The 22,688-nt window shown below is 37.3% G+C and overlaps 1 protein-coding gene across 2 annotated transcripts; it reads left to right on the top strand.

Annotated features, from left to right (window-relative positions):
• The first annotated feature begins 5,011 nt into the window (after nucleotides 1–5,011).
• Nucleotides 5,012–22,678, top strand: ankdd1a (ankyrin repeat and death domain containing 1A). 2 transcript variants are annotated; one of them, XM_026930614.3, is made up of 15 exons: nucleotides 5,012–5,545; nucleotides 7,078–7,181; nucleotides 8,005–8,103; nucleotides 9,445–9,543; nucleotides 10,619–10,723; nucleotides 13,529–13,627; nucleotides 15,015–15,113; nucleotides 15,229–15,327; nucleotides 15,894–15,992; nucleotides 16,657–16,755; nucleotides 16,909–17,007; nucleotides 17,118–17,213; nucleotides 17,345–17,543; nucleotides 19,428–19,559; nucleotides 20,556–22,678. In XM_026930614.3, coding segments are annotated over exons 1-15 (1,491 nt in total). In that variant the 5' UTR covers nucleotides 5,012–5,544; the 3' UTR covers nucleotides 20,618–22,678. The 2 variants fall into 2 exon arrangements, with proteins under 2 accessions (XP_026786415.3, XP_026786414.3); XM_026930613.3 differs by having other exon boundaries at nucleotides 5,014–5,541; nucleotides 20,556–22,677.
• Nucleotides 22,679–22,688: the final 10 nt, after the last annotated feature.

Genomic DNA, 22,688 nt, shown 5'->3' with positions numbered 1-22,688 from the left:
AAATTGCATTACCAAGTAATGTACCTGATTAACATAAACATAACATTAAATGATAAATTAAGCAGTATACTTATAGAAATAGAAGCAGATTAGGAAAGGAAAACAGTACAGAAGTAGTAATAATGTAGTTATGTGAAATGATGTAACATAATAGCATGCAACACTACTGAATCTGTGGAGTTTATTGTGTTCTTCCCATGTTCGTATGTGTTTCCTCTAGGATCTCAGGTTTCCTCACACCTCCCAAAAACATGCCAGTAGGTGAAGTGACTACACTAATATTGTTGTGTGTGAATGTGTATGGGCTTGGTACCCTGCAACAGACTGGCATCGCATCCAAGGTGTTTCCCCGCGTCACGTCCAGCGTTATTGGGATAGCCTTCAGATCCATCAGAACCCTGATCAGGATGAAGCAGTTACTGAAGATGAATTAATGACTGAATAAAGGAGGTAGGCAGTCTAAATAATCTGAAATTTTAACATATTTGGCCATGCAAATGAAAACAATACAGCATGGCAGTGAGAGCATCATGGTTGTTTTATAATTTCAAAATCACTGAGTCACCCATGAATTCCACAGTGTACCAGAGAATGTAAGATTAATTAAGAATGAATTCTGCAAGTATTCGAAGCATGACAACTTACTACTGGTTAGCCTAAACAGACAATGAACCAAACCCTGGTCTAAATCCAGACGAAATCTGGTGCTTCTGTTTTAAACAAACTGCACATGTAGAAACAGCTTTGGCCTTGGAGTGGGCCAAAACATCTCTCCATTAACTAAAAGAAATTATTCCTCAAAAAATATAGACTCTAGTTTCCAATTACACCAAATGTCAGCTAAGACATGTTTGGGGTCAGACTTTTTTTTTAGTCTTGCACAGGAGCTACAAGGTTAACATTCTTAACAAGGAATTGTACTAATAGACGTCCGCCTCACCTAAAATCTTTTCCTCAAAAACATACTTAAATCTACACGTACTCACTATAAGCAACATTGTTAAGCTGTTTAAGCTGATAAATAAACAATCTTGTAAAATATCAGGGAGAATCTGCATTTACTCAGTTAAGTTTGTAAGTCATCATTTATACCAATATCTGCATAACTTCCATAAATTTCAACTTTAAACTTAGGCAGGGAATGACGCCAATCTGTGGAAAAAGTCAGTCTGGTTTCCAGGATGGCCGCCCTCATAATGTTACAACATTCAGCTGCACTGTAAAGTGTTGTTCATTTTTCTAGATTAAGTCATACTGTGTCCTAAAACACATCAGCAAGTGTGTGTGGGTGACATTACTGGAAGAACTGAATGTGGTCTGAGTCTCTGAGGCAAATATTTACCGAATAGGTTTTAGTTAAGATAGACTTTGATTATTAGTTATCTACAATAGCTCCACTGCTAAACTAAATAAGCAAAGTCGGAGGGGCTGATGGGCAACACCTATGGTAAAAAATTGTTTCATTTGATTTCTGGCCAAACTGGTGTGTGAGAGCAATGGTCAGTTATTTAGCTTGTTTTCACCATTTACTTTAGTGCTGCAGGTTTAACAGTGCACAAAAGTGGTTGATTGGGTCACACTGAGAAGTGAAAAATCACACATTCACTGAAATAACTTCTAGGCCTTCTGATGTTATGAACTGGACCTGCCTCAGTAACAGTGCACTGTCTCCCTCTGCTGCTGGGGGTTCGAACTGTGTTTCACTATCACATTATGTCTCAAATAGCAACACGGTTGGCTAACATTTTGCAGTTTCAATATTAAAAAATACTGAGGATGTCTGTAATATTCTCACTTTTATTAGAACGAGTGCATTAATATTAACATTCATGTTACAGCTAGAACTACCTGTGCTTTTATACGAAAATAATTTACACCTTCTGACCACATTCATCCATGCTGTGGTATTTAAAAAAAAAAAAAGTAACCAAATTATAAAGTCAGTGTGTTTGTTAAGCCATTAACATAGAAACATAGAAAGTGCACAATAATGTATTTTTTATAGGTTAGGTTGAGGGTATTGTGGTTCCTAAAGCAACATACACTCACTGAGCACTTTATTAGGAACACGTGTACACCTATACATTCATGCAAACTAATCAGCCAATTGTGTAGTAGTACTGCAATGCGATTTCAGTGATTCTGGCCATGGCATGCTTGTTGGTGCCAGACGGCCTGTTTTAGAATTTCTATAACTTTATATAACTGCTGATCTCGTGGGAAAGAGAGAGGTCAAGGGAGAATAGCCAGACTGGTTCAAGCTGACAGAAAGGCTACAGTTACTCAGATGGCCACTTTGTACAATTGTGGTGAGCAGAAAAGCATCTCAGACTGCAGAACATGTCAAACCATGAGGCGGTGGGCTACAACGGCAGAAGACCACATCGGGTTCCACTTCTGTCAGCCAAGACCAGAAAGCTGAGGCTGCAGTGGGCACAGGCTCACCAAAACTGGACAGTCGAAAACTGGTAAAACGTAACCTGGTCTGATGAATCTCGATTTCTGCGGAGGCACACAGCTGGTAGGGTCAGAATTTGGTACCAGCAGCATGAATCCAATGTGCCTTGTGTCAACAGTCCAGGCTGGTGGAGGTGGTGTAATGGTGTGGGGAATGTTTTCTTGGAACACTTTATGCCTGTTAATACCAATCAATCATCACTAGAATGCCATAGCGTATTTGAGTATTGTTGCTGACCATGTGCATCCCTTCATGTCCACAATTTACACATCTTCTAAAGGCTACTTCCAACATGATAATGCACCATGTCACAAAGCATAAGTTGTCTCAAACTGGTTTCATGAACATGACAATGAGTTCAAAGTTCTTCAGAGGCCTTCCTAGTCACCGGATCTGAATCCAATAGAACACCTTTGGGATGTGGTAGAACAGTTGGTAAAGCTGGTACAGTATGAAAGGAAAACACAAGACAAGGATGTTTAATTTTTTGTTGTTGTTGTTGTTTACACTGCTGACTCATGACTGTGCTGTACAACTCAAATCACTGAGACAATTTGCACTGAGACAATTTTTTGCACACTACAGCTCTGTATATCTGTTTTTCGTTTTTTAACATATTCTATTTATGTATATTCATATTCTACATTTCATTCCTCTAAAGGCTGCTAAACATTTATACATAACAGTCTACAAGTTTTTATTTTATTTTATTTTATTTTATTCTGTTTTTATTATGTATCATTGTTGGACTGTGGGACGAAGCACTAAGGAAAAAAAATCACTACATTACATCACATGTATGTAATATGTATGTGATAAATAAAGAACCTTGAACCTTGAACCTTGAAATCACAATCAGTCCACTGATGACACAGGGAGGAGGTGGAGCAGCTTGCATCTCTTAATGTCACTGCTGACTTCAGGAGGATCCGTAATAATCACCATGTGAGACTTTTTTTTACCTGCTGCTACTTTTTCTTTTCCTTTTTTTAACTATACTGTTACTTGATTTTGTTTCTACACTTGTCTTCAGTCTATAGTTTACAGACAATTATTCACACTGGTTTCTCCTATGCAACATTGTAGTGTTGTCTTGTGTTATTTGTCCTGTGTATTTATTGTACATTGTTGAAGTCACCTAACCAATGTTATGTAGTCACATTTTGTAGTCCTGTGTACCATGGTGCTGTATTTTATGTTGCACCAGGGTTCTGAATGAAACAAGATTTGGCTCATTGTATAGGGGTTATACAACGGAATGACAATAAAAACCCACTTAACTGGTCTTGTGAATGGTGAGTTTGTTCGGATGTGAGATTGCAGTGTGTTAACATACAGTGCCCTCTTGTGACATTTCATAAACGCTGTTAATCAACACAATTTCTTCGGTTAAAATATCTGGGACCACTGCTCCACCATGCTGCCATAGCTTGTTAGCTAATACATAAAAATGATTTTAGAATTAATGTATCAAATAATTCTTCTAAAAAATTCTCACTTGGACAATGTTTGAGGATATTTGCTTCATAAACCGACATGCTGAATTATGTACATTCATTAGAGTCACAAGTCTTTGATGCACAGCTTCAATTGAAAAGCATCCATTACAACTTATCACCTGTTCTATTCAGTACGGCATAAGTATTTCTGCATTGCTATTCATTATGATCATTTACACTCACTTTATTAGGAACACCTGCACATTCATGCAGTTATCTAAGCAGCTAATTATGTGGCAGCAGCACAAGATACAGGAAAAGCGCTTCAGATAATGTTCACATCAAACATCAGAATGGGGAAAAAGTGTGATCTCTGTGATCAGCCTAGAACGCAGGTCTTTGGACTAGGGGAGGAAACCAGAGTACCCGAAGCATGTGGAGATCATGCAAGCTCCATACCCACAGGAAGTGGGAATCAAACCCCCAAGTGCTAACCACTAAACCTTGTCCTCCAACGTGGGACCATTCACAGCAATTCACAAGTGAAGAAGCCGCAAGCTGAAATAGAGCATCAGAATGAATCAGGCAGATCCAGAGGGCCAGAAGAGCCACTGTAGTAGAGGTGTCAGGATCAGGCCCTGGCATCAATCAGGGCACATAAAAAGCATATAATAATAGTAATACAATCTAAATAAAGGAACAGGTGATTAAAAACAACAACAATATTATTATAAGAAAGAAGAAAATTTAAGAATATGTGTTCTTGTATAATAAAATCTTAATAAAGGAACAGGTGATAAAAACAACAACAATACTATTATAAGAAAGAAGAAGATTGCAGAATATGTGTTCTTGTTGGTCTGGTTTTTCATTCCATCTATTTATTCATACACTACAGACAATTTAGAGATGCCAATCACCTTACCACACATGTCCTTGGTCTGGGGGAAGGAAACCGCAGTAAAGCCTACAGGGAGAGAATAAGCAATCAAGACGGCCCTCAGGGTGCAGGCAGGAATCAAACCCGGACCTCTGGTGATGCGAGGCAAGCGTGCTAACCACTAGGCCACCGTGTCCTCTCGTGCGTCAATCCCACACAATGAAAAGATCATTTTTGTTTGCTTAACCATAACGCTGGGCAGGTGCAGGGGCTGGCTGGCTGTCGGAAAGCAGCAGGCTGAGCACTTCAGCACTATTTTCCTTCCTCCAGGGCGGAACTGTAGCGAAAAAACCTTTATATGTAACTGTATAGCGCCTTTTATACAATTTATAGTTTAGAGGCTAAACAGTAGATATTTGGTTTCCGTGACTTTAAGTGTGAGATGTGTAACGGTAATGAAAACATGAAAGTGACTGACCATGAACCCCGCCTAGTCTATTCAGGACGTTTTCGACACTGTTTGGTTCATATTCCTGAGTAAGCTGATCCTGTAAAACACTGAAACACGAATATTTCGAGAACATTACCAAGAGCTGCTCATGAATGTAGCTCAGGGAGGTTTAATACAACCTCGGAGGAACCGGAGCTAAGCGCCGCTAGCCGCTCGAGTCGTGTGAGGATTTGTCAAACGCTCATTTATTTATGTTTACACAAATATATCTGCTACAGGATGGAGGACGGCTTGGCGTCAGAAGACGACATCTGTGAGTAAGCTTATAATTTTGAAATATTGCAACAACCGTCTAATTACTGAAATGTGTCCGTGTGTAATTCTTCTAAATGTTAATGTTTTGTCGTTAAACTCTTGTAGGCTTCACTTACAGAATGTGGCTCCGTTTCCTGCTCAATATAAATGATGACTGAACTATAACATTCACTGTATTAGCCCTATAGCTAGCACATATTCCACTGTATGGAAATTAAATGGTATTAAAAATGGCTTTGAATGTTTAACGGTTTAATGAGAACCATTTATACTTAAAGAACCCTTTGAAAGATATATTTATTGTCCTAAAGGATCTTTTGCACCACAAACTGTTTGTCCAAAATCCAGAAATGTTCTTGTTAACTACACACACTTAAAAAACAAAACAAAAACAAACAAACAAAAAAGTTCCTTTATTACTCCAAAGGGTTCTCTAGTTTGCTGTTTTAAGGGAACACTTAAAGATTCTATGGTGAACCAAAAAGTGAACCAAAAAGTTATTAGACAGTGTTACAACCCCCTTCAGGAATACACAATCTTATAATACACAAGGATTGAATCCAATTGTTCAGTAGCTATCTTTGAAATCTAGCTGTCCTGGAACCTTTGACTAGATTCTTGGTAGAAGATTTGATATATTGTTGATATATTGCCATATTACCACCATTGTGCATTACTATAAAGAAATATACCTTTAACCGAGTGGTAACAGAGTACAAGGATTTCACACTCACATAAAGTAGTAGTATAATTGCAGTATTGTATTCTGTCCACATTCTGAAATCCCAATAATGTTGCATAATTGTGTATATCGGTGTTTCCCACACAAAGGTAATACCCTTGTATATTGATGAATACCCAGATATATTTAATCCTATTTAAAATGCATTTTATGTATTTATTCCCAGAAAGCAACATGCCTTATTTGCGGTAACTTGGGAAAAAGAGAGGGAGAGAGAGAGAGTAGAAATTATATTACCTGTTGAATTTTACTGCTAGCTAATAACAATTGTAATTGAAATTGTAAGGAATCTAATAAATTGTTCTGCATTAGCAGTTTTCTTGTGCACGTTTATGGGTCAGCTCCAGCCATCATACTCAACTCTCATATTCTGTGTTCTGGGCACTTTGTGGCTATAACACTTTGCATATATAGCACATTACCGATAAGTATAAAGCAACTTAATTCCAGTCAAGAATGGAAATAAGGAGGAAACCTATCCAAGTATATTTCAGTCCTGTGGGAAACACTAAATATGGTAACTCATCTGTGTTTTGCTCCAATATTGTTGTATAATGGTGAATTCTAAGAGTGGGACTGATGGACTTACTTTTAGTCAGCGATTGTCCTGAAAATTGGATATTGCTCAGTGCTTTTACCCTGTTGCCATAGAAAAAGTAGCATGTTTGTATTTTGCATGTATGCTAGAGGACCTTAGTGAATTCTGAGATATCCTTGAAATGCACAGAAATCCAAGAATGCTGAAGAAATGCTGGACTTGCAGGGACTAAGCATTGTGAATTGTTTTTGCAGTGCTGCACTCGGAGAAGGTGTTTCACAATGCTGCAAAACGGAATGACACAGGAAAGATGCTGGAGCTTATTAGGAAGGGGGTGGACATCAAAGTTAAAAATAAAGTAAGTCTCTTGCAACCAAGAGAGCTGTCCTGAACTTCAATTGTTCTTTTGATTTATGGATTGCTTTTTTTTTTTTTTTACTACTTGTTTTTGAAAGTTATATCGTCCTACTTAAACCATGCAAAATAGCCAAACACACAAAATAGTTTTATACAGAATAACTACTCAAGTAAAAAGAAAGGCAAAGTCAGCATTACACCTTTTGAAATCATTGGAGTTTCAGCAGTATGCAGAAACGAGAGGAAGCCCGTTCACCGGAAGTTGCCCTGCACTCCAGATATTCTCTTTGGAATGCTTTGTTTTGATCACTTATGCACCAGGGCAACGGAAACCGTCTCTTTTCTGCTCTTATCACAGGATATGACCCTTAGTTCACCTCATACAATAAAGTAAAACCACATCTCTGTGAATATCACTGAAATTTTCTAGTCAGACTGACATATTACTGTTTGGCTTCATGCATGTCACCATCTTGAATGTTTTGCACTCTATCTGTTTGCGCTCTATCTGTTGTGCCTTGTAGATCTACATTTATACTCTATTTATATGTATCCATTTGCATTTCCATTTGTATTTTTACATCCTTTTTGTTTTTTTTTGTTTTTTTTTTTGTGTGTTATCTGTATGCACCTAGGGTCTGATAGTAACATAATTTCAATTCTCTGTATGTGCTGGACATGTGGCAGAATTGACAATAAAGTTGACTTTGACTTTGACTTGACTTGACTTTTCTTACCATTTAATTTCTAGCTCATTGTATGAGTATCACTGGGATTAATAGAACATCTTTTCAGTTTCACCAATGTCATTTCCTTATGTGCAGGCAGACAGGAAGGCACTGCACTGGGCTGCAGGTGCAGGTAGTGAAGATGCTCTGCGTCTGCTGCTGGAGCACGACACTGAGCTGGATGATGCAGACAGTGTATGTATGATATGCTCTGTGAAAAAAAAAATTGCATACACTTTTTCACTTTTTCATAAAGCAATTATTTAACTAGATTTTGAATGGAAAAATTAAAATAAAAAAAACAGCTAAATTTACTGATTAAGGCAGAACTAAGATCTGTATAGGCGTGACCTCACATTCTGCACAACGGAACTTACATTCTGACAACTGAGACTCCCAGCCTGCTATGCCACTCAGGCAGAACTAAACACAATGGTGCAAGCAGAAGAGTGTTTACTCTCTTTATTGAGGACATCAAGCAGGAAAGCACAATTCTGATAGCTGTGTGGGAGGAACAAGGAAAACCAGTCATGTGAATAGTGAGGTTAAATATTATGTGAAGTTTACACAAGCTCTCAACCTTCTGCTTTGTACAGGAACAATTCTGGTGAGTTGCATACAGGAAAGTCACCAGATCTCAACCCAATTAAACACCGATTAGAGATTTGGAGTGATGTTTTAGGCACCAGATAATGGAATCTTCTTTTTGGAAGAATGGTGTTCATCCCTCCAGTAAAGTTCCAGAGACTTATAGAATAGAACCTATACCAATATTACTTGTAGTAGCCCAGCACTTTATTAACACCTTTTGTTACTTTTTTTCTTTGATCTATCACCCCTCTGTATAAAGAGCTGCTCACAAAATATCACAAAATGGCTGAACATGCTTGGGGAGTAAAGTGAGGAAGGCTGTCCTTCCTTTTCAGAGAGAGTAATCATTTAATGCTCTCTTGGACTCACAATGAATTCACAATCTCCTTATACCAGGGTGCCTTTCATTATCTACAATTTTGGTGACCAACATGTATGAGATAATTCAATTGTTCTCATATTGAATGGGTGAAAAGAAAAAGAACACTTTATAGACTTCAGTATTAATCAGGGTGTTTTCACAAAGATAAAGAAATTGTCCCTTTTACTATGTCTGAACTGAGAACAGAAAGCTCTGCAGAATTGCCCAACTGATGAATATTCCATGAGCCGTGTGCTTAGGCACCTGCTAAAACATATAACCAAAAATAACTCTTAAGTATTGTTGTTATTTCCTATTAGGTATCCAACAAGATGCATAACCACCTGTAGTAACATTATTTTCTGTGATATCTACCTGATACACTCGTACTCAGCCCATTCAAAATCTAACTGCAACATCACCATAGGATTATTACTGGTTAGATAATTATTTGGGAGCTGGACCATGCTGGTATGAGTATATCAGACACATTTATCAGACATACCCTATAAACTGACAATTTGCATCTTTCTGTTACCAGCTAAGATGCACGCCTCTACAAATTGTGTGTGTTTGTTTTCCAGTTTGGCATGAGTGCACTGCTGCTGGCAGCGTGGTTCGGTCACCTTAAAATATTGCAGATCCTTGTCTCATCTGGTGCCAAACTCAACTGTGAAAACAAAGTAAGGCACACATTGTGATCTAATGGTGGGGTGGGTATGCATGGTGGGTGGGGGACCTTTAATTCCTGTGCAGAATAGACCATGTTACCCACTTAAAGTAAAGAACACATGAAATATTTTTATATTGAAATATTTGTGATGTGCTTAGTGATTCTGGTGCTAACTTGTTGGTTGGTACTGTATTTGTGTTATTCCTATTTGTGGGTTGTATGTGGTTGTATCCAGAGCTGTCATCAGAGGAGGACATTGGTCGTTTGGTTGATCGTAGGAGACAATTTTTCAACAGTCTCAAACAAAACTGATAATGGACAGATTTTGCTGTGAGCTCCTAAAAAAACAGATGAGAAAAAAAAAAATTTCTCATGTTAATGAGAAATCCAATATAGGAATAGTGGAGACACTAAATGTTGGACTCCAAATTTCCAGAATGCAGTGCAGCTGTAAGACACAGCTGTGTTGATTTACAGCAGAGACTCGGCTTGGCTAGTTAGCGATCTATGAGATGACAAGCTCGATGGTGTTGGCTGTGGTATTCACATGAAAGTTGAAGCTTTGGAACCTGATCTTGAGCAGATTGTACAGATGAGGACTAAAGCACTGCTGCATCTCACTTTAAGTAGAGGTGAATACCTACTAGTGTCACTATCAGTGAGTAGTCAAAATGCATTGTGGGTAATGTAAGAAACAGTGAGCCAAAGTGAAAACAGACCAACTTGTCAATTAAAGTTGAAAGCAAAAAGAGTAAACAAAAAAAAATTGACAATCAGGGATTTTTCCTTTAAGGTAGTGTAATGTCTATGTAATTTATAGGAGAGAATACATTACACTTGTAGTGGGTCAGCCAAACCTCATGAGTGGAGATCATGTTTTTAGGGCATGCTTGAACATACCCATGATAACTCATAAGTTACTTAGCTTATAAGATGGACCAAGTATATTAGTGCAGAGAAAACAAGTAAATACTCAGCTCTGGGTATAAAAGGACTGGAGTTGGAAGTCAGTGAACTAATGTGAATTTTTAGAAGAATCTGGTATTAAACTTCTCTTCACTGACTGATGCAATCCTGTTCCTCAGAATGGGCTTAATCTTCTGCACTGTGCTGCCCAGCGAGGTCATATTCGTATTCTGGAGTACATCATGGAGGATCTGGAAGATGTACGACTTGACAGAGTTGACAAGGTGATGATCCACATTATACATTCGTCCTCCCATGTGATTGTGCAATTAGCATGTGCTCTGGATCTTTTTGTATTGCACTAAAGATGCATGGGTACCCTCCTGCAGCCATTTCAATGCTGCATCAAAGATGCAGGTACAACATAAAAAGTTACGAATGGAACAGGTTGTGTAAGGTCTAGATTTGAGAATATGCAAAGCCTGCACCCAAAAGTAATTCCCACCAGCTTTTACTACCAGTCACTTCTTTTTTAATGAGTTTTTATCAGCAATGAACATGTTAAAAGTAAGGAATAAAACACAACTGGGCATGCTGTTATATGAAAATAATCAGTGATGGGGCTGTGTGTTGCCATTACCACCATGAAGTTGACTCAGTTTTCTAATAACAGTTCTTTTATTTAAGTTCTTTATTTGTCTTTTACTACATCAATTTGCAAAACATAACAAATTTATATTGATTAAAGAATGACAGTGCCCTATGCGTATAGTAACAGTTAATGTTGTGTAACTTCTGAGTTAGTTTCCATTATCACATACATTATAGCAGCTATAAACAGTCATTCCCTCACCAGACTCTCTTTTTTTCTCTCTCTTAATAAGACAAAGGTAGTTTTGTCATGCACTTTGTCATGTTACCAAGAAACCTCAAACCCTCCATCCCGAAGATTCTCCTATGGTGGAAAACGTAAAGTTACAGCTTTACCTTTACAGACACTGGAGACTCCTTCTGAAAATGCTAAATAAACATCTCCTCACAGAAAACCTTACCATATCAACAATTACACACCTATTTTAAAAATCTGTTTATGTAAAGCATCTACCATACAAGTTGTTTCTATAAAAACGGTAGCAAATTAGAGTGAGTGCTTTAATATAAACCTGTGAGTTTCCTTGCAGTAAAACTACTGGCCGAGCTGCTGTTATAGAAATATAATCAACACCTTCTGATCAATAAAAATCAAGAATCCAATAGCATATGCTAAAATTATATATTACTTATGGAATATTTAATTCAATTCAATTCAATTTTATTTATGTAGTGCTTTTAACAATGGACATTGTCACAAAGCAGCTTTACAGAAATCTATAAATTCAGGATATAAATCTTAAATTTGTAAACTTATCCCTAATGAGCAAGCCAGAGGCGATGGGGGCAAGGAAAAACTCCCTGAGACGATATGAGGAAGAAAACCTGGGGGAGCCAGACTCAAAAGGGAACCTATCCTCATCTGGGTGACAACGAATAGTGCAATTATAAATAATTCCCTTCTAAAGCTGTGTACTATATGGTCAACAATTGTAATTCTGTAAACAGGAACTATAGTTTTCACACAAAGTCTATTTTGTTGAACTTATCAACTGTTCACTGAAGGAGACTTGAGTGCAAAACTGTTCATGGAAATTGCAGTCCTAAAGCTATTAAAGCAATTGTAGTCCAAAGCCATCTTCTGGTTTTTAAGTGGTGACATCCACAGTAATCTCATGCATCTTTAGGCTGTCTTTTCTGGGGCCATCCCAGGCAGCAGTGAGTGATTATCAAGTGATGAAAACTCCGAGTAGGGCATTTGGATGGTTCAAGGAGGTCTGGAGAGCAGAAAGGGTCAGGATCACTGGTATCTGAGGAGTAGCATGTGTAGCTCGACAGAGGGAGAGAGAGAGAAAGAGAGAGAGAGAGAGAGACAGATTATTAGGTACGCTAAATGTCACGTAATGGTTAAGGACTATGTACATTGTGTTCAGAGGGCACGCAGATACTCCGGCAATACTAGCTATGACAGCATAACTAAAAGGGAGAGCCAGAAGGTAATACAGACATGAGATTACCCTGGGACATAAAGCGGCCAGCCGCTTCACCGTCACAAACCTGAGTGAAAGTGGGGGCCGACAGCATGCAAACATCCCAGTTCAGCACAACACATTATGCCCGTGAGCCCTCTAGATCTGCTCCTTTACCTAGAAAAAACTATTCACAAAAGGCTTGACTAAACAAATATGTTTTCAGCCTAGACTTAAACACTGAGACTGTGTCTGAGTCCCAAACACTAATTGGAAGGCTGGTCCATAAAATAATAACAAATAGCCTGCAACTTTTGATCGAAGTAGGCGTGGCGGATCATCGCTCAGGTAGTGCAGCGCAGTCACATTTTAAGATTTAAAAGTTCCTATGTTGAATCATTCCCTTGTTGATGTTGACTCACACCATATGGGTGGAAGAGCTTGTATGGTTTTGAAATATAAGCTTGTACTACATAAGCATAGACAAACAGGTTCTCTTCTTCTAGAAAGATAAACAGAGTAGTGATTGCATAAACCTTACTGTAAAAATCCAGTTAAATATTAGACACAAGGTTTTGTTGACTCAACTGACTAAAATACTTGTTACCACCTAAAACATGGGCTAAATGTGGTAATTGAGAGACCTTTGTACCTTCTATAGGTTGAAGGTAATGTCTTAAGTATAGCACATTAAAGTGATGGCAAAACATAGAGCCATACTCCAGGTTTGGTTTATGACTTTTCATAGTTGATTGCAAAAATAAGTTAAAATTAATATAAGTTACTATTGACAAGCAGACTACTAAATACTATATCTTTTAAAGAGCCCCAAGTAGGACTTTTCTAGTCACTAAGAGCAAAGCACAAATGTTTTAATGAAATGTTATGTAATATTGGAGAAGATAGCTTATTAACACCATATAATGGCTTTCCGAGGTAAATAGTTGGCAGTGATATAATTCTGATGTTTATTAGGAATTGGTGCATGCTGTCCTATCTACCCTGTGTCCCACTTGTCCTGTGTGTCAGTCAGGTAAGACAGCATTTCACCTGGCAGCAGAACATGGACAGTTGGAGGTGATGGAGTATCTTATTGGCATGGGCTGCGCTCACGACCTCAAGGACAAGGTAAGACACAGCAGGAGGCGTGGAGTATTTCAGCTCCATTGCTCTGTTAATTAAACCCCTTCTGGGTCCTGAAAGACAAAGCCAATGAGAAAGTAAGCATTAACAGCATGCTTGCATCAGTAACGTCTAATGAGTCAAGTTCTGAACAGTTCAGTCAAAGATGAAATTTACACAGTCTTCCTGTTTACCCCAAATGTAGTCTGTCATCCAAGACCTGTTTGGTGTCTAAAGTTTGTTTCGTAGTTTTATACTAGAGCCATATAGACAGTTTAATAACATACTATCTCCCTGTACTAATATTTATAGATTTGTAAATATTCAAGTCAAATTAGAACTACAGTGGATATAAAAATCTGCACACCCCTGTGCAAATTGCAGGTTTATGATGTAAAAAATGAAACCAAGATAATCATATCAGAGGTTTTCCCACCTTTAATGTTATATAGCAACCAACAAATTTCAAGTGAAAAACAAATTGAAAGGTTTTAAGGAAAAATTAAGAAAAATACAAAACTTACTATAACCTGGTTGCAAAAGTGTGCACATCCTTTTATAATGGAGCATGTGACAGTGCTTATTGGTTAGCATGTTTGCCTCGCACCTCCAGGGTTGGGGGTTTGATTCCTGCCTCTACTCTCTGTGCACGGAATATCCATGTTCTCCTTGTTCTTTGGGGGGTTTCCTTCGGGTACTCCGGTTTCCTCCCCAGTCCAGAGACATGCGTTGTAGGCTGACTGGCATCTCTAAATTGTCCGTAGTGTGTGAATGGGTGTGTGATAGATGGTTAATTCTGAGCACAGTCACATGCTCCATTATAGGATGGGTGTGTACACTTATGCAACCTGGTTATTGTAAGTTTTTACTTTTTTCTTCCTAAAACATTTCTGGTTTTTTTTTTTCACTTGAATTTTGCCAGTTGCTATATCACACTAAATGTGGAAAAAGATGTGACGTGATTTATCTTGGTTTGTCTTAGATTTTTACGTGAGACAAACCTGCAGTTTTAACAGGAGTGTGAAGACTTTATATATCCACTGTATATTATCATCTGAATCACTTCTAACACATCTTTTAGACTTCAAACTTTGGGGCACACCTCCTAATTGAGTCTGATATTTGTGTGTAGTGAAATCAAACTATGTGCTAAGGAATAAAATAATTTTGGTTTCGGTATAGCTGCTTCTACCAGTTTTGATCAATGATGTTCTTTTGTCCATTTTTATAGATAAAAGCATGTCATAATGTCACATTTACGCTAAGGTGAGAATGCTAATATTCAAGTGTTGACAACATGGTGGCATCCCAAATCCCCATAAAGCAGATGGTTCATTATTATTTGCAGTGCTATGATGAGAGTGCTAATGTTACAATTGTGCTGTTTGTGCAGGAGGAGAACACTGCACTCCATCTGGCAGCGAAACACGGCCATGCAGAGGTTCTCCAGAAGATTCTGGAAACAGGGGAGAACATCAATGAGAGGAATATTGTAAGAAAAACTTTCTTTGACAGCTCATATTGTATGAAAGGCTGCTTTATGACTATTTTATTCACACTGCACTGTGTTCTGTGGTGTAAATATTTTAAATGTTGCTTTCTGTCAGGATGGTCTGACCGCTTTACACTTGTCTGTGGATGGAGGGCATTATGACTGTGTCAGGCTGCTGCTTGAGGCTCACTGCAACATCAACGTACTCACAAATGTATGTAAAATTATTGACTAAAGTATGGTGTATGGTTATTGTCTTTGCAGTTTATGAATTATTTGTATTATGCTGTGAGAGTTTGGATAGAGGAGACACTGTATCTTTGAGTATTTTCAGTGATTTGGGTAATTTGTGTGCATCCGGATCATGCCTACTAATGAAATTCCTTGATTCAGATTTTTTTAGATGGTAAAGGCTTGGTCGATGTAAAAAGCTAATGAATATAACTGTTTGTGTTGTCCTATGATGTGCTTGTACTTTTTTGTTTTAAACTACACTCCCATGATTTAATTGTAGACTGGATATTGAGTGCTTTTCAGTCCCTGGATAATATTTTTTCATTTGTCTAAGTCTAAATAGTTATTATCTATTATCTATTATTTTGCATCACTTTTTCAAATCTAATCTCCAAATTTGAGTCATTTTATTGATTGTTAAAAGGCAAATATTTTCAAACATTTGATGGGTTTATATCATGAAGAATTCTAATGAAACTGTTATGTTACTTGATATATGAGCCTTATTAGCCATGTATTTATATTTGTTCTCCCCCCATCCCTCAGAGGAACATGACGGCTCTTCACTTTGCAGTCCAGCATGGATCTGAAAGAGAGGTCAGGCTGCTTGTAGAAGCTGGAGTAAGTGTGGACTCAGTGGACATTGTAAGTACCAGAGCTAGCTAGCTCATAGTTTCCTAACCCAGTCCATGGGTCTGCAGTATGTTATTATTCTCTCTATTATTTACTGTATTGAAGGCTACCACCACACAAACATGTGTTATTAAACCATTTTTTGGTAAATGGTCACTAGTACTGATGATAAATACTATGCCATTTTATGGAAATAAAAAGGTACTGCCATCTCATCATAGTATTTTAAATGTAAGTGTTAACCCATTTTAAGTTATGGAAAGGTAATATACTGTATATACAAGTCTGCAGTATTAAACATTAGCAATATATGATTTTAGTTTATTAAGAGGTAAAAGATTTTTAAGGGATATAAAAGTTAAAACGAATGGACAAACACTGCATTAAAAGAGCCGTATCTAGATCAGTACACGCCCGCACACAACACTAAATTACAGAGGCATCCTGGGATTTGCTGCCCAGGATGACTGGTGGGATTTCCACCAGTCCATAAGGTTCCACATAGGTCTGTGTTGGTATCTGTTACGGATGTATCTGGAAAGTCGTAATCTAGCCACAAGAAAGGAGATGTTATTTAAGCTGTTCATTATGTAAGCCTCCTGTGGTTTTATTATATAGTAGATCACTTAAAATGAACCCATATATTAACTGACTCTACTATATCATTCCTTATTAGAACCATACCACCGCACTACACTTGGCGGTGTTCAACAACTACACAGAGATTGTTAAAATACTCATTGATGCAGAATGTGACCTAGATATACTTGATGAGGTGAGTACACATTTTAATCTAGCAAAAAAAAATATCTAACACAGAGTCACAGTTTGTTCGAGACCAAATGGAATTAAGTTAAAGTGTTTCATAAATTGCATACTGTAGGTCTGTTTCCAGTATACTGACAGTAGTTGTTATTTTTCCACACAGCGACATCAAACAGCTCTGCACATAGCAGCAGAACACGGGCGCCAAAATATAGCTGAACTGATCCTCATTGCTGGGGTTAACCTCAAACTTCTCGACAAGGTACAGCTCCCAGGCCCAGCGTTATACCACACGAGTTTAATTGTACCTATATATACTACACTGTGCATTTGATTAAATGAATGAGCACTTCTATAATTCACCATTTGCAGCAGGGAAAGACATCACTGGACATTGCAGCCAGAGGCAATCATGTGAACGTGGTCGACATGATTATCAGAGCAGATAGATTTTATAAATGGGAACAGGTATGGCCATGTGCAGATTGAATCATGTTTATGAAAATGTGAGTTCTTAACATGATTCGTATTTCACAGACATACAACTCCATAGATATACAAGAGGCAGTTTTCACTTTGATTGAGTCTCAGTTTTGCAGGACAATATGAGCTCCGCTGGATCGTTAGTGGGAAGAAATTTAAACTTCAAACAAGATCATCAGCAGGAGACACAGCATATTCGCTCCATCTTATGGAAGTTAGCCACCAAACACCTGAAAGCTGGGGAGTGGAAGACACTGGCGCAGCACTGGCACTTCACAGACGCGCACATCCGAGCCATAGAACATGAGTGGACAGGTACAGCAATTCTAAAATGATATGGTGTTACCCATTAGTATACTGAAGTGGTCTAGTATTACCCTTTTTGATACCCAGAAATGCTGTCATACTAGCCTTTGCTACCTTGAATTGTATCATGTTACACTTTACTACCTTGAAATGATTTAGGACCATATTCAGAGTTGGCGACTTACAATGGATATAAAAGTCTCCACACCCCTGTTAAAATGGCAGGTTTTTGTGATGTAAAAAAATGAAACCAAGATGAATCATGTCAGAACTTTTGTACCTTTATTGTGAAATTTTAACCTATAAATTAAACTGAGAAACAATATAAAACAATAAAATAATAAAACAACCGACCCACTAGTCAACCGGTTGGTGTGCTTTGGGTTGTTGTCATGCTGAAAGGTGAAATCCCTCGTCATCTTAAGTGTTTTAGCATAAGGCTTAAGGTTTTGTGCCAAATTTGACTGGTATTTGGAGCTATTCATTATTCCCTCCACCCTGCTTGAAGCCCCTGTTCCAGCTGAAGAAAAGCAGCCATAAAGCATGATGCTGCCATCTCTATGCTTCACAGTGGGATGGTGTTCTTTTGGCGATGTGCTGTGTTTTTTTTTTTGTTTTTGTTTTTGTGGCAAAAATATTTTTGGTATTATGGCCAAAAAGTTCAACTTTGGCCTCATCAGACTATAACACATTATTCCACATTGATTTGGGAGATGTTTTTTTTTGGTTATAAAAGGCTTCTGTCTTGCCACCCTACCCCATAGTCCCATAATGTTGCTGTGGCCTCTTGGCAGCCTCCATGATCAGTTTTCTCTTGGTCTTCTCATCAATTTCTTAGTAATGTCTCCGTCGTGCCATGTTTTCTCCACTTGTTGATTATTGTCTTTACAGTGTTCCATGGTATATCCAATGCCTTGGAAATTTTTTGTAATCCTCTCCTGATTGATGTTTTTAAACAATGAGATCCCATACCTGCTTTGTAAGCTCTTTGCGGCACATGGCTTTTCCAGTTGGATGTTATATGTTTTATAAATATATATTGCAGTTTCACAATAAAGGTTCAGACATGATTTAACTTAGTTTCATTTTTTTATATCACAGAAACCTGCCATTTTAACAGGAGTGTGCAGACTTTTTATATCCCCTGTAAGTTCGAAAGATACCGTGATATTTATGCATTGAAAGTGTTCAGAGTGGGCATAAGCAGGTACTGGGCTCCCTATTCAGATTATGCAAATCACCTGCATGTAGTTCACGCACCTGAGGTTTCCAGATTTTTCTTGGGGCCTCAGAATTTTTTATTTTTTTTAAATAGATCACTGCTTTCAAAAACAGGTGCTTGCCTTTAATCCTGAAAAATCAGGGGATAGAACAGAAGAAGCAGAAAATTATTTTTATGCTATTTAGCTGCGCTACTATGTAAGACACAAGCAAGGGACAATTAAAAAATAAATAAAAAGGAAGATTAACATGATATATGAGAAGATTGTAAGCATTTGCCAGTCTATTGTTGTATAAATTATCCTAGTTGTAATTATCACATTTATCATTGCAAATTTGTGTAACAATATGGATTCCACATTCATTATTTGGCAGTCTATAGAATAGCACTTGATCCAGCACATCCTATTTTTTGCATAATGAATTAGAACTACAGTGGCAGAAAGCATGAAGCTTAGGCATGGGTGCTTAGACAGGTAATGAAATCAATCATTTATTTATTTATTGATTGATTGATTGATTGATTGTGCACAGTTATGTGTAGCCGTGACATACTAAATCAAGGTCATGTTTTGAGTTGTCTACTTAATAAAATAACATAAAATGCACCTGAAAGATATTGTACATGGATGCTGTAAGTGTGATAGTGGTTAATGTATCTGTCATTTTAAGGTACTAAAAGCTATAAGGACCATGGACATCGCATGCTGCTGATCTGGCTGCATGGTGTGTTGATTGCCGGAGAAAACCCCATTAAAGGCTTGTACGAAGGGCTGATGGGAATCTCAAGGATGGATCTGGCAGGTGAGAATTCAGTGGTAAACCTGAAGCATACTACAGTACTGTAAAAAAGTATTTGCCCCTTTCTTGGTTTCCCCCTACTATTTCTTATTTGTCACACTGCAGGGTTTCATACTGGTGATAGATGACTTATTCCTTAGACAAACAAAAAATACTTTGTATTTACTCAGGTTCTCTTTGTCTCATATTATATTATATTATCATACAGTGTGACAAATAAGGAATAATATATCCAGAAGTACATTTTCATAGCACTGTATAAGCAGGGACAAGCCCAAAACTATGTGTCAGAAAAATATTCGAAAAGATATCAGAAAATAATGCTTTAAGGGGAATCCTCTGACAAGCAGTTATGATTATGTCTCAGCAGGCATTATCTCACTCTGGCATTGTTGCTTTTAATTAATAGATAATAAAATATTTTTATGCCCTCCAGTCAATTTATAGCCTATTTCTTTTCAACATGTTCAAAAGAATGAGTTAAATTGTGATGGTGAGGTGATAGAGCTTCCATGTTCATGGTTACATTTCAGCATCACATAGCATCAAGAGCACTGATTTAGAACTGTTATAAATTAATGTTTGACTGGATCTACTGGTGTGTTTACATCATAAATTTCTGCTTTTGTCAAGGTTAGGCAAACACTCAATACACATATTGTTGCTAGGAAATTTGAAAACAATCACTGAAAATAAACTAGCTAATATTTAAGGCTATTGATTTAGCTGCTTAAAACATAGCTGCTAAGGCTTTGTAAACTTCACCATATTGAGGACCATCAACGTTGTATTACAACTCAAGAACAATTGAGTTATCTGAAAAAATTCTGACTTTCATATGAATGTTCTCATAAACATGGTGAACACAACTCCACTTGAACACAGGATAATGCAGCAAGTTAAACATGCTAGCAACTTAAATATAAGGATTTGTGACATATTTTGTATTGCTGTTTTGATTATCCTGAGTATGGGAACCTTTTTGCTTTCTCCCCACAGAGAGTACGCGACAGCAGGCCAATGCAGACCCCAACACTCCTAAGAAGTGCACAACAATGTGAAACAGTGTTGTCTTGAAACACGCTGAAGAAATTATGTTTACAGCAAATAATACAAGATGAAACACAGACCAGAGCTTAGTATGCAATAGAATATGAACCCAGTTTTCCTCAACAACACACTGATTCAGTGAGTTTTGAAGGGCTACTACAGTACCATCTGTTGATTCTTGCAACAATGAAAAGTGACAAATTGAGCATTTTAGTTTTATGCAAATAGATAGAATACTGTGAAGCGACAAATCCAAATCCAAACCCAAATGACTGGGTAAATTCCTCAGATGCGGGTTGTCTGATGTTCCCCAGTTCTACACTCCCAGCTTTTAGGTCCTACTTACATTTATTTTCTATAAAATTAGCTTTCAATGAAACTTGGCTCAGATTAAAGAAACCAGGAAAGTTATGAACACAATATTTCGTTCAGAGATAAAACTGAACAATAGCTAGGAGTCTTTCCATTTTCAAACAACTGCAAACAAAAATTGCAAACCAGCAAAGCCAACATGGTGATAAATTCTGCCTATAGTTTAAAATGTTGGACAGCACAACAGTAGCTCCTACTATATAATATCACAAATGAAAACAGTAGCTGCTTAGTACAGTTTTAGAGGCAAACTGGACCAACATCAGCAACTTTCAATTTGTCATGAATCCAGGGTTAAGAGGCTACAGCTACAAGCACTGTGTTACTTATTTTCCAATAAAGAAACGTTATTATAATTGAATCCGTTTTTATGAATTGCATTGCCGGTGTAATGTCATTCAAGCGTTATCATTAAATTAAGCAACTCGCACAGCACTCTTTAATTGTGGCTGTCTCCTGAGCTAGGTTTGACTAGAGGTTTTGGCTCACTAATGACTCTAATGACTCAACAATTGAGGAGCCAAATTGTGTAAAATGGAGATAAATATCCAACAAAGGAGACTTGTCAGTGTTTGCAGTCTTATGCTGGAACAGTCACTTTCTTCTCTAGATCTTATCTTATTCAGTGTTTACTATGTCCTGCTAATATAATATGAAGATTTACATTTACATTACATACATATAAAAACTTGTTATTTAAGATAGCGCTACTGTTTTTTTGTAAATAGAGTCACTGTTTACACTTGTGCACAATGCATGGCTTTAATCTGATGTTTATATCACATGTTGTAGCATGAAAAGCATCATGGCTTTTAATGATGTCAAGACTTGGGTTTAACTGTGACTTAAAATATTAAAAAAAAAAAAAAAAGCTATTGACCCATACATAAGCATACATAGAATGAAAAGGTTTAATTGCTTGAATGTTTAATTAGCACTTTAAGGCTACAATCACAATATTTTGGGAAGAGAATCATCCTTTATTTATCACATAGATGTAAAATTTGTAAGATCCCAAGCAGATTGAATTATAGCATTTATATTTCTTTAAATGTCTTTCAAATCTTTTTTCTGATGTTGTGTAATATACTCAGGTAACAATTTAGCTCCTAAAAATGTCCTGATTACAGCTTTAAAATGCATTTAGGTAATGGTTATTATTATAATAATTATTAGTGTTGGATAATAAAGGTAAATAAATGTCAAAAGACTAATGAATGCCTAACGAATTATTTATTTATATATAATTCATGCAAATAGTAGATGGTGAACAATGTAGGTGTTAGTACATTTTTTAACTAAATTTGCCTTTTAATTCAGTAAAGCTGAAGGGAACCAAGTTGGAGGCTCTGCTCTAAGATAAAGCTGAATGATCTCGTGCTCCTCTCATGACTATCAGGCGTCCTAGAAAAAACAAACCTTTGCCATGTGAAGCATAGAGTAAAGAGTAAAGTGCTCTTAGCAGAAGAGCCACAGTTAAAACTCAGACCTGAAAACACTGAACCTGAGCAAGAGCAATCTACTTACAATCCTGGGATTTGAACTCATCTTCTGATTATTAGTATAGAGAACCTTAATGCTGTGCCACCTCTTATAGGGCAGCGAAGGTCATCCATCTGGGAGAAGATTAGTTTTAGAGGCTACAAGCATGAATATGGTCACAGGGAGGAATTTTTTATTTCATTATTTGTATTTTTAGCAATCAGACAG

This window comes from Pangasianodon hypophthalmus, chromosome 11 (genome assembly GCF_027358585.1).
Source record: "Pangasianodon hypophthalmus isolate fPanHyp1 chromosome 11, fPanHyp1.pri, whole genome shotgun sequence".
Taxonomy (NCBI): Eukaryota; Metazoa; Chordata; class Actinopteri; order Siluriformes; family Pangasiidae; genus Pangasianodon; species Pangasianodon hypophthalmus.
Note: the sequence above shows the minus strand (reverse complement) of the source record. Positions and strands in the feature narration are given on the sequence as shown.

Coding starts and splice junctions, on each gene's coding strand:
- ankdd1a (XM_026930613.3), top strand. CDS start 5,508: ATGGAGGACGGCTTGGCGTCAGAAGACGACATCT. Junction 5,542..7,077: donor GGCGTCAGAAGACGACATCT/GTGAGTAAGCTT, acceptor TTGTTTTTGCAG/TGCTGCACTCGGAGAAGGTG. Junction 8,104..9,444: donor AGCTGGATGATGCAGACAGT/GTATGTATGATA, acceptor TTTGTTTTCCAG/TTTGGCATGAGTGCACTGCT.